Source organism: Symphalangus syndactylus, chromosome 3 (assembly GCF_028878055.3).
Source record: "Symphalangus syndactylus isolate Jambi chromosome 3, NHGRI_mSymSyn1-v2.1_pri, whole genome shotgun sequence".
Lineage (NCBI taxonomy): Eukaryota > Metazoa > Chordata > Mammalia > Primates > Hylobatidae > Symphalangus > Symphalangus syndactylus.
The window spans coordinates 59950830-59969592 of NC_072425.2; the positions used below are offsets into that span (position 1 = coordinate 59950830).

Sequence of the window (18763 nt, forward strand, 5' to 3'; positions counted from 1 at the left end):
CTCCATCATTAATGCCTCTTTAATAAAAACTCTTCTCCAGGCCGCTTTACTTCCAAAGGAAGCTGGAGTCATACACTGCAAAGGCCATCAAAAGGTTTCAGATCCCATCGCTCAGGATAATGCTTATGCTGATAAGACAGCTAAAAAAGCAGCTTGCATTCCAACTTCTATCCCTCAAGGCAGTTTTTCTCCTTCTCATCTGGCCACTCCCACCTACTCCCTCACTGAAACTTCCACCTATCTCTTCCCACACAAGGCAAATGGTTCTTGGACCAAAGAAAGTATCTCCTTCCAGTCTCACAGGCCCATTCTATTCTGTCGTCATTTCATAACCTCTACCCTGTAGGTTACAAGCCACTAGCCCGCCTCTTAGAACTTCTCATTTCCTTTCCATCATGGAAATCTGTCCTTAAGGAAATCACTTCTCAGAGTTCCATCTGCTATTCTACTACTTCTCCACCACACTATCAATCTCAGTCACTCTCTCCTAGCCATTTCTAATCCTTCTTTAGCAAACAATTGCTGGCTTTGCATTTCTCTTTCCTCCAAAATCGCTGAGGCCTCGACTTACTCACTGCTAAAAAAAAAAAGGTGGTGGGGGGGGACTCTGTATGTTTTTAAATGAAGAGTGCTGTTTTTCCCTAAATCAATCTGGCCTGGTTTATGACAACATTAAAAAAAAAAAAAACTCAAAGATAGAGCCTAAAAACTCGCCAACCAAGCAAACAATAACGTTGAACCCCCTTGGACACTCTCTAATTGGACGTCCTGGGTACTCCCAATTCTTAGTCCTTTTTTTTTTTTTTTTTTGAGACAGAGTCTTAGTCCTTTAATACCTATTTTTCTCCTTTTGTTCGGACCTTGTGCCTTTCATTTAGTTTCTCAATTCATACAAAACCACATCCAGGCCATCACCAATAATTCTATATGACAAATGCTCCTTCTAACAATCCCACAATATCACCCCTTACTACAAAATCTTTGTTCAGCTTAATCTCTCACACTCTAGGTTCCCATGTCACCCCTAATCCCGCTTGAAGCAGCCCTGAGGAACATCGCCCATTATCTCTCCATACCACCCCCAAAAATTTTCACCGCCCCAATGCTTTACCACTATTTTGTTTTATTTTTCTTATTAATATAAAAAGACAGGAATATCAGGCCTCTGAGCCCAAGCTAAGCCATCATATCCCCAGGGACCTGCACGTATACATCCAGATGGCCTGAAGCAACTGAAGATCCACAAAAGTGAAAATAGCCTTAACTGATGACATTCCACCATTGTGATTTGTTTCTGCCCCCAAAACATTGCTCTTAACTCCACCACCTATCCCAAAACCTGTAAGAACCAATGATAATCCCACCACCCTTTGCTGACTCCTTTTTTGGACTCAGCCTGCCTGCACCCAGGTGAAATAAACAGCCTCGTTGCTCACACAAAGCCTGTTTGGTGGTCTCTTCACACGGACACGTGAGACACCTGAGAGGCAGAGGTTGCAGTGAGCAGAGATCACCCCACTGTACTCCAGCCTGGGCAACAAGAGTGAAACTCCATCTCAAAAAAAAAAAAAAAAAAAAAATACAAGTTTATTTAGCTCACAGTTCTGGAGACTAGGAAGTCCAAGAGCATGGCACTAGCTGCTGGAGAGGGCCTTTGTGCTGCATCATAACGTGGTGGAAAGGCAAGTGAGCACAGGAGAGAGAGAGAAATTAGGAGAAACTCATCCTTTTTATCAGGAAACCACTCTTGGGATAACTAACCCACTCCTCAGATAATCACATTAATCCATTTATGAGGGCAGAGCTGTCATGACCTAATCACCTCTTAAAGATCCTACCTGTTTATACTGTCACATCAGTGATAAAGATTCCATTTTTTTTTTTTTTTTTTTTTTTTTTTTGAGACGGAGTCTCGCTCTTTCACCCAGGCTGGAGTGCAGTGGCGCGATCTCGGCTCACTGCAGGCTCCGCCCCCCGGGGTTCACGCCATTCTCCTGCCTCAGCCTCCCTTGTAGCTGGGACTACAGGCGCCTGCCACCTCGCCCGGCTAATTTTTTTTTTTTTTGTATTTTTAGTAGAGACGGGGTTTCACCGTGTTAGCCAGGATGGTCTCGATCTCCTGACCTCGTGATCCGCCCGCCTCGGCCTCCCAAAGTGCTGGGATTACAGGCGTGAGCCACCGCGCCCGGCAGTGATAAAGATTCTAACATATGGACTTTGGGGGACATATTCAATGCACAGCAGATGCTTACTACATGATGCTAGACACTCTTCTTGTGGCACCTCAGTTTATCCTCATGACAGACCCATGAGATAGCTGTAAACATAAACCTCATTTTGCAGGCAGCAGTAGATGATTACAGGGGTTACTGGTAACTAGCCCAAGCTTGCAGCTAGTGAGTGTAGAAGTAAAGCCTGAATTGGAAGCTAATCTAAGTTCAGAGCCTGCATTTTTTTTTTTTTTTTTTTTTTTTTGAGATGGAGTCTTGCTCTGTCACTCAGGCTGGAGTGCAGTGTTGTGATCTCGCTCACTGCAACCCCCACCTCCCAGGTTCAAGTGATTTTCCTGCTTCAGCTTCCCAAGTAGCTGCAACTACAGGTGTGAGCTACTATGTCCGGCCTGAACCTGCATTCTTGACAGTTATGTTACGCTCATCTAAAACAAGCCCACAGATTATTCTTTCCAGGCCAGGAATAGGGTGAGCTAGGCAAGGTGCTTATGATGCAAAATTTAAGGAGGAATTTATTTTCAGGTGCCAACCCTGCACTTGGTCCAGAAAGTGCCCCCTTAAATTTCGCACCCTGGGCTCTTTACTTATCTTCTCCTGGTCCTAGTGTTGGCTCTTGGGGAGAGCTGACCAATGCAAACTTGTGCTCCCTAGAAACTCATTTTTGAACTCACACATATTCCCTGGGACACATGGGAATGTAGGGATTTCAATTGTCTTCCTTTGTGTACCTTTGGTCAGTGAACAATCTATTCAGCCTTGAGCTGACGCTGTTCCAAGCACTATGCTAAGCACCGGGAGAGAGCAGAGACTAAGATGGGTACAATTCCTGCCCTTCTATAGCTTTCAGTTCTATGCATTCATTTCCGGTGGAATCAATATGGCAGCCCAACACCTGTGCCTTCTCAGGAATTCCCCTCACCTAAGCCCTGGCACACTTTTTGAGGATTTCAAAGTGCACAGATGGATTAAACTCTGTTTTCCTGACAACCCCATATTATTAGCCTTCTACCATTTTATTAGCCTTTTTTGCATATACTTTGCTTGTGGTTTGTTTTCCTCACTAATAGAGTGAGCATATTGAGGTATTAATTCAGTTGTACTTCCCCTGGGTTTCATTTCTTTCCGGAACTGGGCTCTTGACAAGACTAGGTTTCAGAGGCATGGGCTCAAATTATGGCTTTGCCACTTATAAGTTTTGTTGCTAGAAAAGCCACTTTATCTCCCTGAGCTTCATGTGTTTCATCTGTGAAATGGGGATATTAATACCTCATGTGAAGACTTGTTATGAGGATAAAATGGAAACAATATAAGTATCTTAAAGGTATGTTGCAGCATTCAACAGTCACTAGTTCTCTTCCCTTCTTCCCTTCTTTAATAGTCTTTTTTCTTTTTTTTTTTTTTTTTTTTAGACAGAGTCTTGCTCTGTTGCCCAGGCTGGAGTGCAGTGGTGTGAGTTCAGCTCACTGCAACCTCTGCTTCCTGGGCTCAAGATATTCTGCAGCTATGCTCCTGGGTTCAAGCTATTCTCCTGCCTCAGCCTCCTGAGTAAATGGGATTACAGGTGCCCACTACCACATCTGGCTAGTTTTTTGTATTTTCAGTAGAGACAGCATTTCACCATGTTGGTCAGGCTGGTCTTGGAACTCCTTACCTCAAGTAATCCACCCATCTTGACCTCCCGAAATGCTAGGATTACAGGCATGAACCACTGTGCCCTGCCCTTCCCAAGATTCTCACTAAAGTGATACAGACAGCCAAATCATCCTTTAATTGCAGACAGGTGTTACCTATGGGGCAGATTCTATGGCCAGTCTTTGGCTGTGTTAAGTGCTCTGGCTGGCCATTCCTGGTATATAGTGTAAATGTCAGGGAAAAAACCTAACTGCAAGGAGAATTTTGTTGAAAAACAAATCCTGAAGCATTTCCTATGTCAAATACACATTTTCATTGCTTTCCTTTTTCCCCTCTTGGATGATCTGAACAATTGACAGTTAATTAGATTAAGCCTTATAAACCTTCCAGGATTACATTTTTATTATTAACATTAATATTATTTGATTTATTTATTTAACTACTTCAAGTTGTATAGACAAAGGTTAATCTGCACTACATGAAATGTTCTTCAGGGAGGAAGACAGCAGGAGTCTGGAACATATAACATATCATGCTCAACATAGGACAAGTATTTTTTTTTTTTTTTTTTTTTTTTTTTGAGACGGAGTCTTGCTCTGTCGCCCAGGCTGGAGTGCAGTGGCGCAATCTCGGCTCACTGCAAGCTCCGCCTCCCGGGTTCACGCCATTCTCCTGCCTCAGCCTCTCCGAGTAGCTGGGACTACAGGCGCCCGCCACCACGCCCGGCTAATTTTTTGTATTTTTTTTAGTGGAGACGGGGTTTCACTGTGGTCTCGATCTCCTGACCTCGTGATCCGCCCGCCCCGGCCTCCCAAAGTGCTGGGATTACAAGCGTGAGCCACCGCGCCCGGCCTTAGGACAAGTATTATACACCATTTTTACAAATTTTCACTTTACTCCTTTTGGAAATACCATCACCAAGAGTGACTTCACTATAGAACTGCATGCATAAGGCAAGAAAAACAATCTATTGCCGTGTAATTACTTATTTTTCCTTTCGTATTTTAATAAAAATAGAGGACTTTTGTGTTCTGGTTTTCTTTAATGAGCTTGTGCATAGATAATCCATGAGTTTGCAAATTTTTATAAGCTGAGTTTTAGAGAACAGAATGGGGTATAGGAATTATTTGACTGAAAAGTCTAGTGATTTGGTTGCTACACAATGGTTTCAAAGTCTAAAATTGAGTTTGAGTGACAATGCAATGAAAATAATTCTGAGGAGTTAAGAGACAGTTTTTTAGTTCTTGGCACAAGCTATTTCTCACAAATAATGACTGCATGACTGGGGAATTGTTTAAAATATAGTCTTGTAAAACTGAAAAGTCCTTTCACCTCATTTTCTGATCACAATTTCTATTTCCTAATTGGACAAAATGAGCCATAGCTTCTACCAAGGTATTACCACTTTAAATGATAGCCCCGTAAATCAAACTAATTCTGGTGCTGCAAGGAGTCAGAATTTTTACTGGTTCTGAAAACTCTTTAAAGATAGGCTTCAGATACATACAATTTTAAATTACAAGTTCTCTGGATATGACCATTGTTTTGGCATTTTAGTATCATGGTTGTATATACAATTTACTCTAATTAGGTGTCAATTTTTCCTGCTGGTAGATACAGTTGAGAATGCACGAGGGAGGTCACTGTATCTTTTAATCAACACTGTCTAGTGTTGTGGCTTGCACAATGATATGCTCCCCCAAATGTTGTTGCATTCTTTTCGAATTTTGTCTGCAGCCAAGGAGAAGAAAACACATCGTTGCATTTTTAAAAGTTCCTAAAGCAGTATCTGCATTGGAGTCACGTTTCTGCAATTAGAGGCTTTAAATGATAGGATGAAGATGTCTGTCTTTTGCTCCAGAAAGTAAGGATCATCCATAACCTTCAACTAGATTGAGTCTTGAGTTGGCAAAGGTTTTAACATCAGGTTGCACCAACTGGTTTCTTCCAACTAACGATTTCTCAAGGTTCCCAAATATTTGCTGTCTATTTATCTGTACTTCTCTTGCTCACTTCCACTTGGATTTCTTTTCTTTTTTTTTTTTTGCCTTTGGTAACACAATGACTACTACTTATGGCACATTGCAATGATGGGGAAGAACTAATGAAAATCCCCAAGTCTCATCAATAAGAAGCACTAAAGAGCTAAATCATAAAATTTGAGTGATGTTGAATTATGTGTCAGGTACTATTCCCTGCGTATATTAACTTATTTTATCATCTCAGCAGTGTTTCTAAATGGGTATGTCGATGAAAAGAGTTGAACTCTGTTAAATATTTGAAGATATTTATTCTGAGCCAAATATGAGTGACCATGGCCCATGACACAACCCTTGGGAGGCCCTGAGAACATTTGCCCAAGGTGGTCAGGGCACAGCTTGGTTTTATACATTTTAAAAAGGGATGAGACATCAATCAAATACATTTAAGAAATACATTGGTTTGGTCCAGAAAGGCAGGACAACTCAAAGCAAGGGGAGGAGGGGGTTGGGCTTCCAGGCTATAGGTGAATTTAAACATTTTCTGGTTGACAATTGGTTGAGTTTGTCTCAAGACCTGGGACTAATAGAAAGGGAATATTCAAGCTAAGATAAAGATTGTGGAAACCAAAGTTCTTTTGAAGTTTTATAGTGGCTGCCCTTAGAGACAAAGGATGACAATATTTCCCTTTCAAAATATGGCAAAGAAATGTGTTTTGGGGTAAAATATTTTTATTTTCTTCCTTGTCTCATAATGTTATGCCAGAGTCAGGTTGGAAAGTAAGTCATGATATATAGGGTTAAATAAAACCCATCTGGGTCGGGTGCGGTGGCTCACACCTGTAATCCTAGCACTTTCGGAGGGCAAGGCAGGTGGATCACTTGAGATCAGGAGTTCAAGACCAGCCTGGCCAACATGGTGAAACTCCATTTCTATTAAAAATGTAAAACTTAGCCAGCCATGGTGGCACACGCCTGTAGTCTCAGCTACTCGGGAGGCTGAGGCAGTAGAATCACTTGAACCCGGAAGTCAGAAGTTGCAGTGAGCCGAGATCTGCCACTGCACTCCAGCCTGGGCAACAGAGCAAGACTCCGTCTGACCAAAAAAAAAAAAAACCCAAATGATGAGAATTTATGATTTGTAGGGCATGACTCCCCAGACCACTTAGATCATAATTTGGGCAAGATAAAAAATCAGAGCTTAGTTCTCAGGTACTGTTATCTCCATTTTATGGAGGAAGAATCTGAGATACAGAGAACTCAGTTACTTTCCCAAATTCTCATGGCCAGTAAGTCTTCCCACCTCAGCCTCCCAAGTAGCTGGGACTACAGGCACGTACCATCACACCACACCTGGCTAATTGTTGTATTTTTTGTAGAGACGGGGCCTTCCTACATTGCCCAGACTGATCTCAAACTCCTGGGCTCAAGCAATTCTCCCACCTTGGCTTCCCAAAGTGTTGGGATTACAGGTGTCAGCCAGGTAGTGGATATTTTGTCTTTGAGCCGTGTGGTATTCGTCACAGCTACTCAATTCTGGCCTTATGGGATGATAGCAGCCTTAGACAATACATAAATCAATGGCCATGTTTCTGTTTTGACAAAACTTTATTTATAGACACTGAAGTTTGAATTCCATTTAACTTTAATGTGTCATGAAATATTCTTCCTTTTAATTTTTTTTCAACCATTTAAAAATCTAAAACCCATTCTTAGCTCTTGGGCCATATAAAAGCAGTAGAAGGCTAGGTGTGACCCTCAAGCTATGGTTGGCTGTAGTTATGAGGTAGAGTCCAGGATTTGAACCCAGACCACAGGTTCCTGCCAGCCTTTAAATATTATGTATACACTGTACAGTCTGTATCATGATAACAAGAAAAGAAAAATAACTCCCACAGTCTGAGCTATGTGAGATATGCAAAATCTATTAGGCCCAGAGAGACTGGGCCTCAGTCACGGATTAAGAGAAAACAAAAATAACTCACACAGTCTGAGCTATGTGAGCAATGCAAAATCTATCAGGCCCAGAGAAACAGAGGGTTGGACTTTAGTCACCACTCAACCCTGTGCCCAGGGGCAATTGTTTTTTGTTTCTGTTTTTTGGGTTTTTTTTGAGATAGAGTCTCACTCTGTCACCCAGGCTGGAGTGCGGTGGTGTGATCTCGACTCACCACAACCTCCGCCTCCTGGGTTCAAACAATTCTCCTGCCTCAGCCCCCAAGTAGCTGGGACTACAGGCATGTGCCACCATGCCTGGCTAATTTTTGTAGTTTTTAGAAGAGACAGGGTTTCACTATGTTGGCCAGGCTGGTCTCGAATTCCTGACTTCATGATCCACCTGCCTCGGCCTCCCAAAGTGCTGGGATTACAGGCGTGAGCCACCGTGCCTGGCCAGGGGCAATTGTTTTAAAGGCATTTTGTTTCTGACTGGCTGCCTTTCTGTTCCTAGAATGTACGATACAAATAGCAGTGTATAGCCAATCAATAGATTACATTTTTTTAATGTAAATAATTGGTACACAACTCAGAAACTCCTTCTTTTCCTTTAAAATTCACCTGTGGCCAGGCACACACAGTGCCTGTAATCCTAGCACTTTTGGAAACCAAGGCAGGTGGGAAGATTGCTTGAGCCCAGGAGTTCAAGACAAGTAGATTCGTGTGTGTGTGTGTGTGTGTGTGTGTGTGTGTGTGTGTGTGTGTTCTGTTGCCCAGGCTGGAGTGCAGTGGCATAATCATGACTTGCTGCAGCCTTGACCTCCTGGGCTGAAGCTATCCTATCTCAGCCTCCTGAGTAGCTGGGACTACAGACATGTGCAATCACCCATGGCTAATTTTTTTTTTTTCTTTTGGTAGAGATGGGGGTCTCACTATGTTGCTCAGACTTGTCTTGAACTCCTGGGCTCAAGCAATCTTCCCAGGAAAACAGAGGATTTCACTAAGCACTATAGAGAACGTGTCCTTTTCTGGCTGGGCACGATGGCTCATGCCTGTAATCCCAGCAATTTAGGAGGCCAAGGCAAGTGGATCACTTGAGGTCAGGAGTTTGAGACCAACATGGTGAAACCCTGTCTCTACTAAAAATAAAGTCAGCCAGGTGTGGTGGCATGCACCTGTAATCCCAGCTACTTGGGAGGCTGAGGCAGGAGAATTGCTTGAACCTGGGAGGCACAGTTGCAGTGAACCAAGATTGCGTCACTGCACTCCAGCCTGGGAGTGCAAAAAAAAAAAAAAAAAAAAAAAGAAAGAAAGAAAAAGAAAGTGTCCTTTTCTGTTTTGTGCACCACAAGAGTTTTCTCCCCAGGAGTGCAAATAGGACGCCAAAAATGGGGATAAAGGAAAAGATTAATAAGGTGGGCGGGCCAGCACTAGATGCCTCCACCCCGCCAACCCGCCCGCCTCTCTGCCCCACCCCAACCAGGTGTCAGCCCTAGTCATTCAGGAGATTATTGCAGAAGTTTCCAAACTGAAGCAAGCAGTGCCCAGGTCCCTATAACAGTGGGTGGCTTTCTGACATCAGCAGAAACTGGTGCTTTTTCCCAGGTACAAAGGACCTCCAGACCAGAGCCAGCCAGCAGCAAAAAGAGCATGGAGCTGAGGAGTACGGCAGCCCCCAGAGCTGAGGGCTACAGCAACACGGGCTTCCAGGTGAGCAGAGCTTTCCTCTTACGTTAAATTTAGGCCGTCAGTGGAAAAGCCGCCCTTTCCTTAGCCCCTTGGCAAGTTTCTTACCTAAACAGGGAGATTATCAGGACAATAAGATTTTTAACGGCACACTTTAAGCCCATTATTTTTTCTTCTTGGGCTCTTCTGGGTTGACAAACCTGAAAAGTCTCTTTTAATCGATGTGTTGTGATCCCTATGGTCACTTAGAAACAAGACAGCCTTCTTCTCTTGCCTTTTTTCCCTTCTGGCTCACAGCAGGGGTACATTATTTATCTTCAGGCACCTTTCCAAAGAACTGGTGAGAAGGGAAGAATGGGGAAATTTAGATCCTGGCTGGGGTAGTGTCTCAGGGTTCCTTTTACTCAAGCCAAGTCCTGGAGCCCCCGTCAGATGGCCTCGCTACCTGCCCCAGAGCAGCTGGATTACGCAAACCAGTCTCACTTCATCAACCAAAACTCACTGAGTGATTAATGCTGCTCAGCCCAAGGCTGGGTGCCCGCAGAGGCATAGAAGGAGACCTGTCAGAAACACCAGGCTATTTTGACTGGGTCTGGGATGGGGATTTCCAGGGCTGTTTTTAGGTGTGCGTCCTTTCCTTAGCTGACACTCAGCATGGGCGCTCTGGAGATGATGGGAAGCCTGCGCCAGCAAGTGTCAACAATCCCTTGGGCTTTATGGTCTGCTAGATGGTCAAAACGAAACTTTGAGGTGCTAGCCAAGAAAGGAAAGAGGGAGGTAAAAGGGCTTTGACAGGAGTCCAGACTCCAGCACCCACAAATTCCTGTAACTTCCCAGAGCCCCAGTTTGATCGTCTGTCCCATGGTCACAGTGATGCCCATCTCCATGAGTAGGCATCGGGTTACCACTTATAGGTCACAAGTGTAGGAGAGGGAACAACTTTATCTACCCTCTTAGGTTGAGTGCCTGAGGACTGTGAATTAAACCGACACAAAACAGATTACCAGGAGAAAAGGCACGCAAATTTTATTTGTACTTAAAATCTCATATATGGCTGGCAGTGGTGCCTCATGCCTGTAATCCAAGCACTTTGGGAGGCTGAGGCGGGCTGATCATTTGAGGTCAGGAATTTGAGACCAGCCTGGCCAACATAGTGAAACCCCATGTCTACTAAAAATACAAAAATTAGCCGGGCGTGGTAGTGCATGCCTGTAATCCCAGCTACTCCGGAGGCTGAGGCAGGAGAATCACTTGAACCTGGGAGGCAGAGGCTGCAGTGAGCCAAGATCGTGCCACTGTACTCCAGCCTGGTTGACAGAGGGAGACTCAGTCTCAAAAAAGTAATAATAATAATAAAATAAAATCTCACACGTATGAGCCTTACAGAAAAGAAATGGAAAACCTAATAGACTCAGGAGCTTATATACCATTATAACAAAAGGCGGCAAATAATGAAATGACTAGACAGAGGAAAAGAGGGTTATGCTTTTAGGGACAATAAACTGGGGGTGGGAGATGGAAATAATGGAAGATGAGAGTTAATTTATCGAGGTTTGTTCATGCAGATTTATCTCAGCGGCATCTGTGTCTTTGGTGATAAGGGTTGCTCTCTTCCTTGTACGAGGGAGCAGGAGAACTGTGCAAGGGAAATATCAATAAATGTGCTGCTTTTAGGAAGATAGGGGGATGGGGGAGGACAGAGAGCTCTTTCTGTGTCTGCTTTCTTTTTCATAGCCTTCAGTTCAAAATATTCTTGTGCCAAAATGTGGGCATTTGGAGGGTGGCACATCCTGATCTCTTCTCTAAGGACTAAGTGAGGGGGAAAAGCATAAAGCATGGGCCCATTCTGATTCCAGAGAATGGAAGGGATGGAATGGGATAGAGTATGTATGGCAGCAAGAAAATATATCTGCAATAGAGAAGGTCCATGTCACAGCAACTGGCTGCTCCCAGGGAGGAGGGCACACAACGGTGGTGATCCCTCACTGTCTTCTAGCAAAACTGCTGTTTTGAGGGGGAAACATCCCCCTACACCTGTCCCCGTAAAAAGAAGGAAAAGTGAAAGGAAGATTCCTCCTGCTTCTGTAAAATTTCCTGTCATCCTTACTCATTGGATTGATTGAAATTTGAATTTCTGCATTTCAAAATCAAAACAGTGAAGACAATTTGTCTTTCAAGAGAATCAGAGGCTTCATAACTCCTACCAAGTTAATAAGTGTAAGTCTAACCTTGTTTGACATTCAGCTCTCCTGCTACATTATCTTCTTTAAGGAAAATTAATTGATTGTAAAATATGTGCTACTTCACTCGCATTATTAAATATGCATTAACATGCCACCAGGACTTCCAAAGAAGTTAGCATACTTACTTACTCACCTTGTCCTAGTCTGTGAATTGTTCTAGAAATTCATTTTTCTTCTTCAAATATTAAGAGTGCCCTTGGTAGACCAAAGTTCTAATTTTACTAAGTAGAACTACTTTCACAGCTTGAAATGCTGATGTGGGTTCCCAAAAGCCTGTGCCTGTAAGACCTGGTGCAGGGGCAATGGTTATGCATGTCTATGGATTACCTGGACAGGCTGTCATCCGGACTGTCCCTCAAAGAAGTGAGCACCAATTGCTGTTTTCATGGAGCTAGTACTCCAGTGGGAAAGGTTAAACAGGAGCACAAAGTCAGTGATATGGGTTATAAGAGAGAAATGATCTCACGTCCAAGAAAGGATTTCACAGCCAGAGCATATTTCATACATGAGAGTGGATTTTGTAACCAATGATAGAAATGAATGTTTGGGTTTTTTTTTTTTCAAATCTCATTTATTGTACCTCTAAATGTTTTCTATGAATAAGTAACTTATTTCTCATATGGCTGAGGATGGAAATGACTTCATTCAACAGTAGTTGCAAATAAGACGTTTGCTATTTATGAAGGAAGTTCCGATTGGCATTTAATAAGTATTGCATGTATGTGGAATATCTAAGGATTTCTTATTTTGTTATAAAATATTTTTTAAGCCTTAAAACAGTCAACAAACTGGCTCTTGATTTTGTGCAAGATGTTCCCATCCGTCCAGGAAAAATAACTGGCTGAAAGGACAAAATACACACACACACATACCCACAGCAAACACCCACACCCACATACGCATACACACACACACACACACAGGCTAGCATCCCCAGGCCTCAAGGTTCTAAGCAGGGCATCTCAAACCCAGCAGAGTATCATACCAATAACACCCACACCTAAAAACAATGACTGGGTTATTTCTTCCAATGCTTGCTTTTCAACAAGAATTCCTGGAGGCATGTATTTATTCAGTAGACTCATCAACTGCCTCCTAGATATGGCCGCCTCTAAGAAGGGATACCAACTCAAGAAAGAATAATATGCTCTTCTTGCCCTCAAGGAGAAGGACAGGCAGAAATAAACATGCAATTACAATATGATTGATATTAAGGAAAATGGCGGAGGTTTGCATCAAGTGCATTGTAGTCTTATATTTATTATTTTTTATATTTTGTCTTGCTATCTTACTACAGCTGGTCTGAAACCCTGGCCTCAAGCAATCCTCCTGCCTTGGCCTCCCAAAGTGCTGGGATTGCAGTCATGAGCCACAACACCCAGCCAGCACCAAGTGCATTGTAAATAATATATGATTGGAGCTGAGCTAACTGAGAAGTCTATGACAGCATCACCAAAGGAGGGAGAATTTGATTAGGGCTTTAAGGATGGTCAGGTCACAGTAGGAGTTGGAGTGGGCGGAGCACTGCAAGCAGAGAGAACTATCTGTACACAGATTCAGAGCCCTAAAGGAGAAGAGCACATGAGCCTGGGATGGAGGAAGGGAACATGGTATAGGGAAATGGGGCAGGCTGGCATCAGGTCAGGTGGCCTCTGCATGTGCTAAGGCATTTTAGAAGGAATCGCTCAGAATTTACACAGTCAAATTGTGATTTTTTTTTGAGACAGGTTCTCACTCTGTCACCCATGCTGGAGTGCTGTGGTATGATCTCAGCTCACTGCAGCCTCGACCTCCCAGGCTCAAGCAATCCTCCCACCTCAGCCTCTCGAGTAGCTAGGACTACAGACATGTGCCACCACACTTGGCTAGTTTTTGTTTTGTTTTGTTTTGTGTTGTGTTTTAGAGATGAAGTCTCACCCTGTCACCCAGACTGGAGTGCAGTGGCATGATCTTGGCTCACTGCAACCTCCACCTCCTGGGTTCAAGCAATTCTCCTGTCTCAGCCTCCTGAGTAGCTGAGTTTACAGGCATATGCCACCACACCTGGCTAATTTTTTGTATTTTTAGTAGAGACAGGGTTTCACAATGTTGGTCAGGCTGGTCTCAAACTCCTGACCTCAAATGATCCGCCCGCCTCAGCCTCCCAAAGTGCTGGGATTACAGGTATAAGCCACCATGCATGACCTAATTTTTGTATTTTTTTTGTAGAAACGGGGTTTCACCATGTTGCCCAGGCTGATCTCAAACTCCTGAGCTCAAGTGATCTGCCTGCTTCAGCCTTCCAAAGTGCTGGGATTATAGGTGTGAGCCACCACGCCAGGCTGATTTTTTTTTTTTTTAATATTACTTTGGTGGCCCCATTGAAAGTGCTTGGAAATGGAGAGAGAGTTGTGTGTGGCTGGGACATCCATTGGGAAGTTACTGTCATAATCCAAACCAGGCTGAAGGCAGTGGATGCAGACACTGGGATGGAGGTACTAATACTGATGAGGTGGCCCCTCCACAATGAAATTCAGGAGTAAAGATGAGGGCTTAAATGCTGCTCTGGCTCTGAAGATTTCTGTTTTCTCCTCTGTAAAATAGCATAATAATGGTACCTATCTTGGGATTGTTGAAATAATTAAATAAGCTAATATTATATATGTATAATGGACATTTTATATATATATATATACACATACATAGTATGAACATAGTATGAACACATAGTATGAACATAACAATAGTAGCTTTTGATGCTGAGCAGCTTAAGGAGAGTGTGGAGTCAATGTTTCCAGCTTGGGATGTCAAGTTGGAAATGATTCCCTTTATTTATTTATTGTTGTTGTTTTAAATAGAGACGGGGCTTCACTCTGTCACCCTCGCTGAAGTGCAGTGGCACAATCATAGCTTATTGCAGCCTCGAACTCCTGAGCTCAGGCGATCCTTCGACCTCAGCCTCCTGAGTAGCTGGGACTACAGGCACACACTACCACAGCTGGCTAAGTTTTCTTATTTTTTATATTTGTAGAGACAGGGTCTTGCTGTGTTGCCCAGGCTGGCCTCAAGTGAACCTCCCACCTCTTCCTGGGTTTCCCAAAGTGCTGGGATTACAGGTGTGAGCCACCTCGCCCAGCCAGGGCAAGGCTTTATTTAGGTAGAAAATCTAGAAATAAAGTTAGAGCGAAAAAGAGAGTGAGTTCTCTTTGAGGCCTATTGGTTGAAATTAAGTTGACTCCAAGCATCTTCATGAAGGGGGAGATGAAGTGGGAAGCTTGTAGCATACGTTCACCTGGAGCTCAGAAGAGGACACACATTTGGGAGCTGTTAGCATAGACACGAGCATGGATAAGACCACTGTGAGGGAAGCCTGGGAAACAGCAGCGCTTAAGGAGTGGGGAAGTTAGAGATGTCAGAGAATGAAGCAGAGGGCTGCAGGGAGAGAAAGAGCAGCAGAACCAGGAGAGGGGCGATCTGGAGAAGTCAAGGGAAAGTAGAACCACAAGTCAACAGAAAAGACTCCGACAGGACAGAGGAGTATATAGAATGAGGCCACGAGTTCACTTGACTTGCCAGCTAGGAGGTTACTGGTGACGCTAGGGTTGGGGAAGGAGGAGAAGTTTGTGTTATGAGTGGGAGTTAGGCTAGGAAAAATGGTAGCAGAATGAACACTCTTCTGGCGCAGTGGTGGTGCTAGGGAGGGGCGGGGAAGGGGAAGACCTAGGGCAGGCAAAGGCAGTTGCGGGGAGGTGTTTTTATGTAAAAAAAAAAAAAAAAATCATTGTGAAATACGACATACAGAAAAGTACATAAAAACAAATATACAACTTATAAGGCGAACTGTCACTCAGGTCAAGAAACAGGACATTGTCGTCCCTCAGGGTCCAGCCCTACACATTTCATCACTGCTGCCTCCCTTCCCTGGGGTAAACCCAACCAGGGGTGACCACTGACCCAAATATGGGGCAATTACTTCCTTGCTTTTCTTTATACCTTAACTTCTAATTATGAATCCCCAAGCAATATTTTTGCCTGGTTTTGAACTTTATATAATAGAAACACACAAAATGTATTCTTTGCTTATATCGAAACTTTTTTTTGTTTGTTTTTTTGAGACAGAGTCTCGCTCTGTTGCCCAGGCTAGAGTGCAGTGGCGTGATCTTGGCTCACTGCAACCTGTGCCTCCCCAGATCAAGCAATTCTCCTGCCTTAGCCTCCTGAGTAGCTGGGAATACAGGCATGAGCCACCAGGCCCAGCTTGTATTTTTAGTAGAGACAGGGTTTCACCCTGTTGGCCAGGCTGGTCTCAAACTCCTGACCTCACGTGATCCACCCGCCTTGGCCTCCCAAAGTGTTGGGATTACAGGCGTGAGCCACCATGCCTGGCCATCAGCTCTCTAAGATTCACATGGTGTTGCGTGTAACTGCAGTTCATCCCATTTCATTAATACACAGGATTCTGTCATGTAAATATTCCACAACTGACACATTTTGCTGCTAGTGGACACTTGTGTTATTAAGTTTGGGTTTTTTGAAGCTTCTACAAACATTGCAGCTAGGGACACTGTTATCCATGCCAGGGGGAGTATCTGTAACAAATTTATTCTGGGGTTGTACTTAGGAATGGAATTGCTAGGCCACTGGAATAAACATATACTTTCAACTTTACTCATAGTGTCAGATTGGTTTCCTAAGTGATTTTACCAATTTACATGCCTATCAGCAGAGTGATTATTCCCATTTCTCATCATTATTCAGCTGACCTTTTAATGTCAACCATTCTGGTGGGTGTGCAGCAGTATGTCATTGAGTTTAATTAAAATTTTCCTGTTATTGGTTGTTAGATGCCAACTTTTTAAATACCTACTCAACTTTCTTGCCCATTTTCTCTACTGGATTTTTTTCCATTTTTATTTGAAAGAGTTCCTTAGATGTTCTGGTTACAAGCCTATGAAAGGAAATTAAATTTTGGGACCCTAAACTCATTTAACCAAAGGGAAAAGTCAAGCTGGGAACTGGGTCATGCAAAGCTGTCTCCCGCTTTTGGTTCCTAAATACGATGGCTACAAGATGAAAAGCTACACGCTTCCCCCATGTTTTGCCCACAAGGAAATTCCTGGTGAGCTATTAAAACTTCACCATGGCAATGTAAATTGATAACTTATCTTTACAGGTGGAGTCACCCCAGATACAAATGCGTATCTGATTGTTCCCCTACCCCATTTCATCTGTATTATCTCATGTAAAATGCAGATTCTCCACATTTTTCCTTTGCCCCCTTTGTTTATGTGAAAACTGTGTGCTTCTCACTATCCCGCCCTTTCTCCTTTAAATTTGGAGCCCTCAAAATCGTCTTTGGAGAAAGGGATAGACCTGTCTCCCAGGCAGTTCCTTAACTTTGGCAAATAAATCTGCTAAAATGATTGAGACTTGTCTCATCATTTTCCTCGATTGACAAGCCCTTTGTCAGTTATGATTTGTAAATACCTTCTACCACTGTGAAGCCATCTTTTACTCTAATGGAATATTTTGAGGAACAAAAGTTAATTATATTGGTCCCATTTAGGAAACATTGGGACAAAAGTTCATTATATATAGTCCCATTTAGGAAACGTTGCTTCTCTTTCTTGTATCTTGTCTAAAATATCTTTTCCAACTTGCAAAATCATGAATATTTTTTTTTCGAACAAGCGAAACTCTTTATTAAGATAAAATTGTTTTTATTAAAGAAATAGATAAAAATGGTTAAGTACAATCAAATGGCTCCAAAAGCCTTACAATGAAAACAACAGTCCTGCCAGTTGCTCTTTCCAGAGGCAAGCACTTCTCATTCTCTCAGTTTTTCCTTCTGGTAGTTACCTTCATGGGTTTTTCCAAATTATTATTTTTTTAGTTTTTCAAGTGAATGCATATATTAATACATGAAATTTTTAAAAGCCTCTTCAGTTTATAGTGCATCCTAACAGTCCCCTGCCCCATCCCTCCTGATTCTCAAGAGCAATGACTTTTTTTTTTTTTTTTTTTTTTTTTGAGACGGAGTCTCGCTCTGTCGCCCAGGCTGGAGTGCAGTGGCGCAATCTCGGCTCACTGCAAGCTCAGCTTCCCGGGTTCACGCCATTCTCCTGCCTCAGCCTCTCTGAGTAGCTGGGACTACAGGCGCCCGCCACCACGCCCAGCTAATTTTTTGTATTTTTAGTAGAGACGGGGTTTCACCATGGTCTCGATCTCCTGACCTCGTGATCCGCCCGCCTCGGCCTCCCAAAGTGCTGGGATTACAAGCGTGAGCCACCGCGCCCGGCAAGAGCAATGACTTTTAACTCTTTTAGCAATGTCTTCTATTTTTTTCTCACATAACTACTTAGTCATTTCTTGATTGTTTTATATATTATATAGTGATTTCTTGATATGACAGATGAGGATTTAGCTCTTACACCATCACTGTCTTCACTTTTCCTCCCATATTGTCCCAAAGTAGTTACCAGATTTAGAGGCTAAGCAGTCACCACATCATTATGACAAAGTCCATATTGCTCATTGTTGAGAAAAACGGGGTATTATGCTCTAAAATCATGAAGATATTTCTAAAAGCTTATTCTTTCATTCATATTGAGGATCTCTATTCCCACTGAAATTGAGTTTAATGTATAGTGTAAGGTAGGAGTCAAGTTTGCTTTCCACATGAACATCCACTTATTTTGGCGTTATTATTTTTTAAATTTACTTTTAACACCACTCAGTGATCAACATTGCTTTAAAAAAAAATCGTTTCCCCATTCCACAGATATTTTGCCAGGTGTCTATATTTAGGAGAGGCTTTTTGGAACAGGGCAACTGAAAGATTTTTCCAAACTCAGAGGAGATGGGGAAGAATCCAAAGAGATGGAAGTTAACAGCAAGAGAGGTCAAAACAGTTCAGAATTTCTAAGAGGAAAATGCAGGAATGTTTTTTAACACATTTATTAAAGGGCATCTCTTGGAATTCCAACTCAAGTTTCCTCCTCCCTGTGAATAAGCAATCAATCTTGCCACATGTGCTCTCAGAGGCACAGAACCCATGCTTGCTCTGAAGTTAGTTGGG

The 18763-nt window shown here is 42.9% G+C and overlaps 1 protein-coding gene across 5 annotated transcripts in view; it reads left to right on the forward strand.

Annotated features, from left to right (window-relative positions):
* SLC28A3 (solute carrier family 28 member 3) overlaps window positions 1-18763 on the forward strand; it is a 111460-nt gene that overhangs the window by 31445 nt on the left and 61252 nt on the right. For 2 of the 5 annotated variants that reach the window (XM_063636938.1, XM_063636940.1), the window contains exon 1: window positions 9286-9487. In XM_063636938.1, coding sequence (XP_063493008.1) covers window positions 9428-9487 — 60 coding nt within the window. In that variant the 5' untranslated portion in view covers window positions 9286-9427. Of the gene's footprint in view, window positions 1-9281; window positions 9488-18763 lie in introns of those variants that run through there. The other 3 variants (XM_055272106.2, XM_055272107.2, XM_063636939.1) reach the window with 3 other exon arrangements.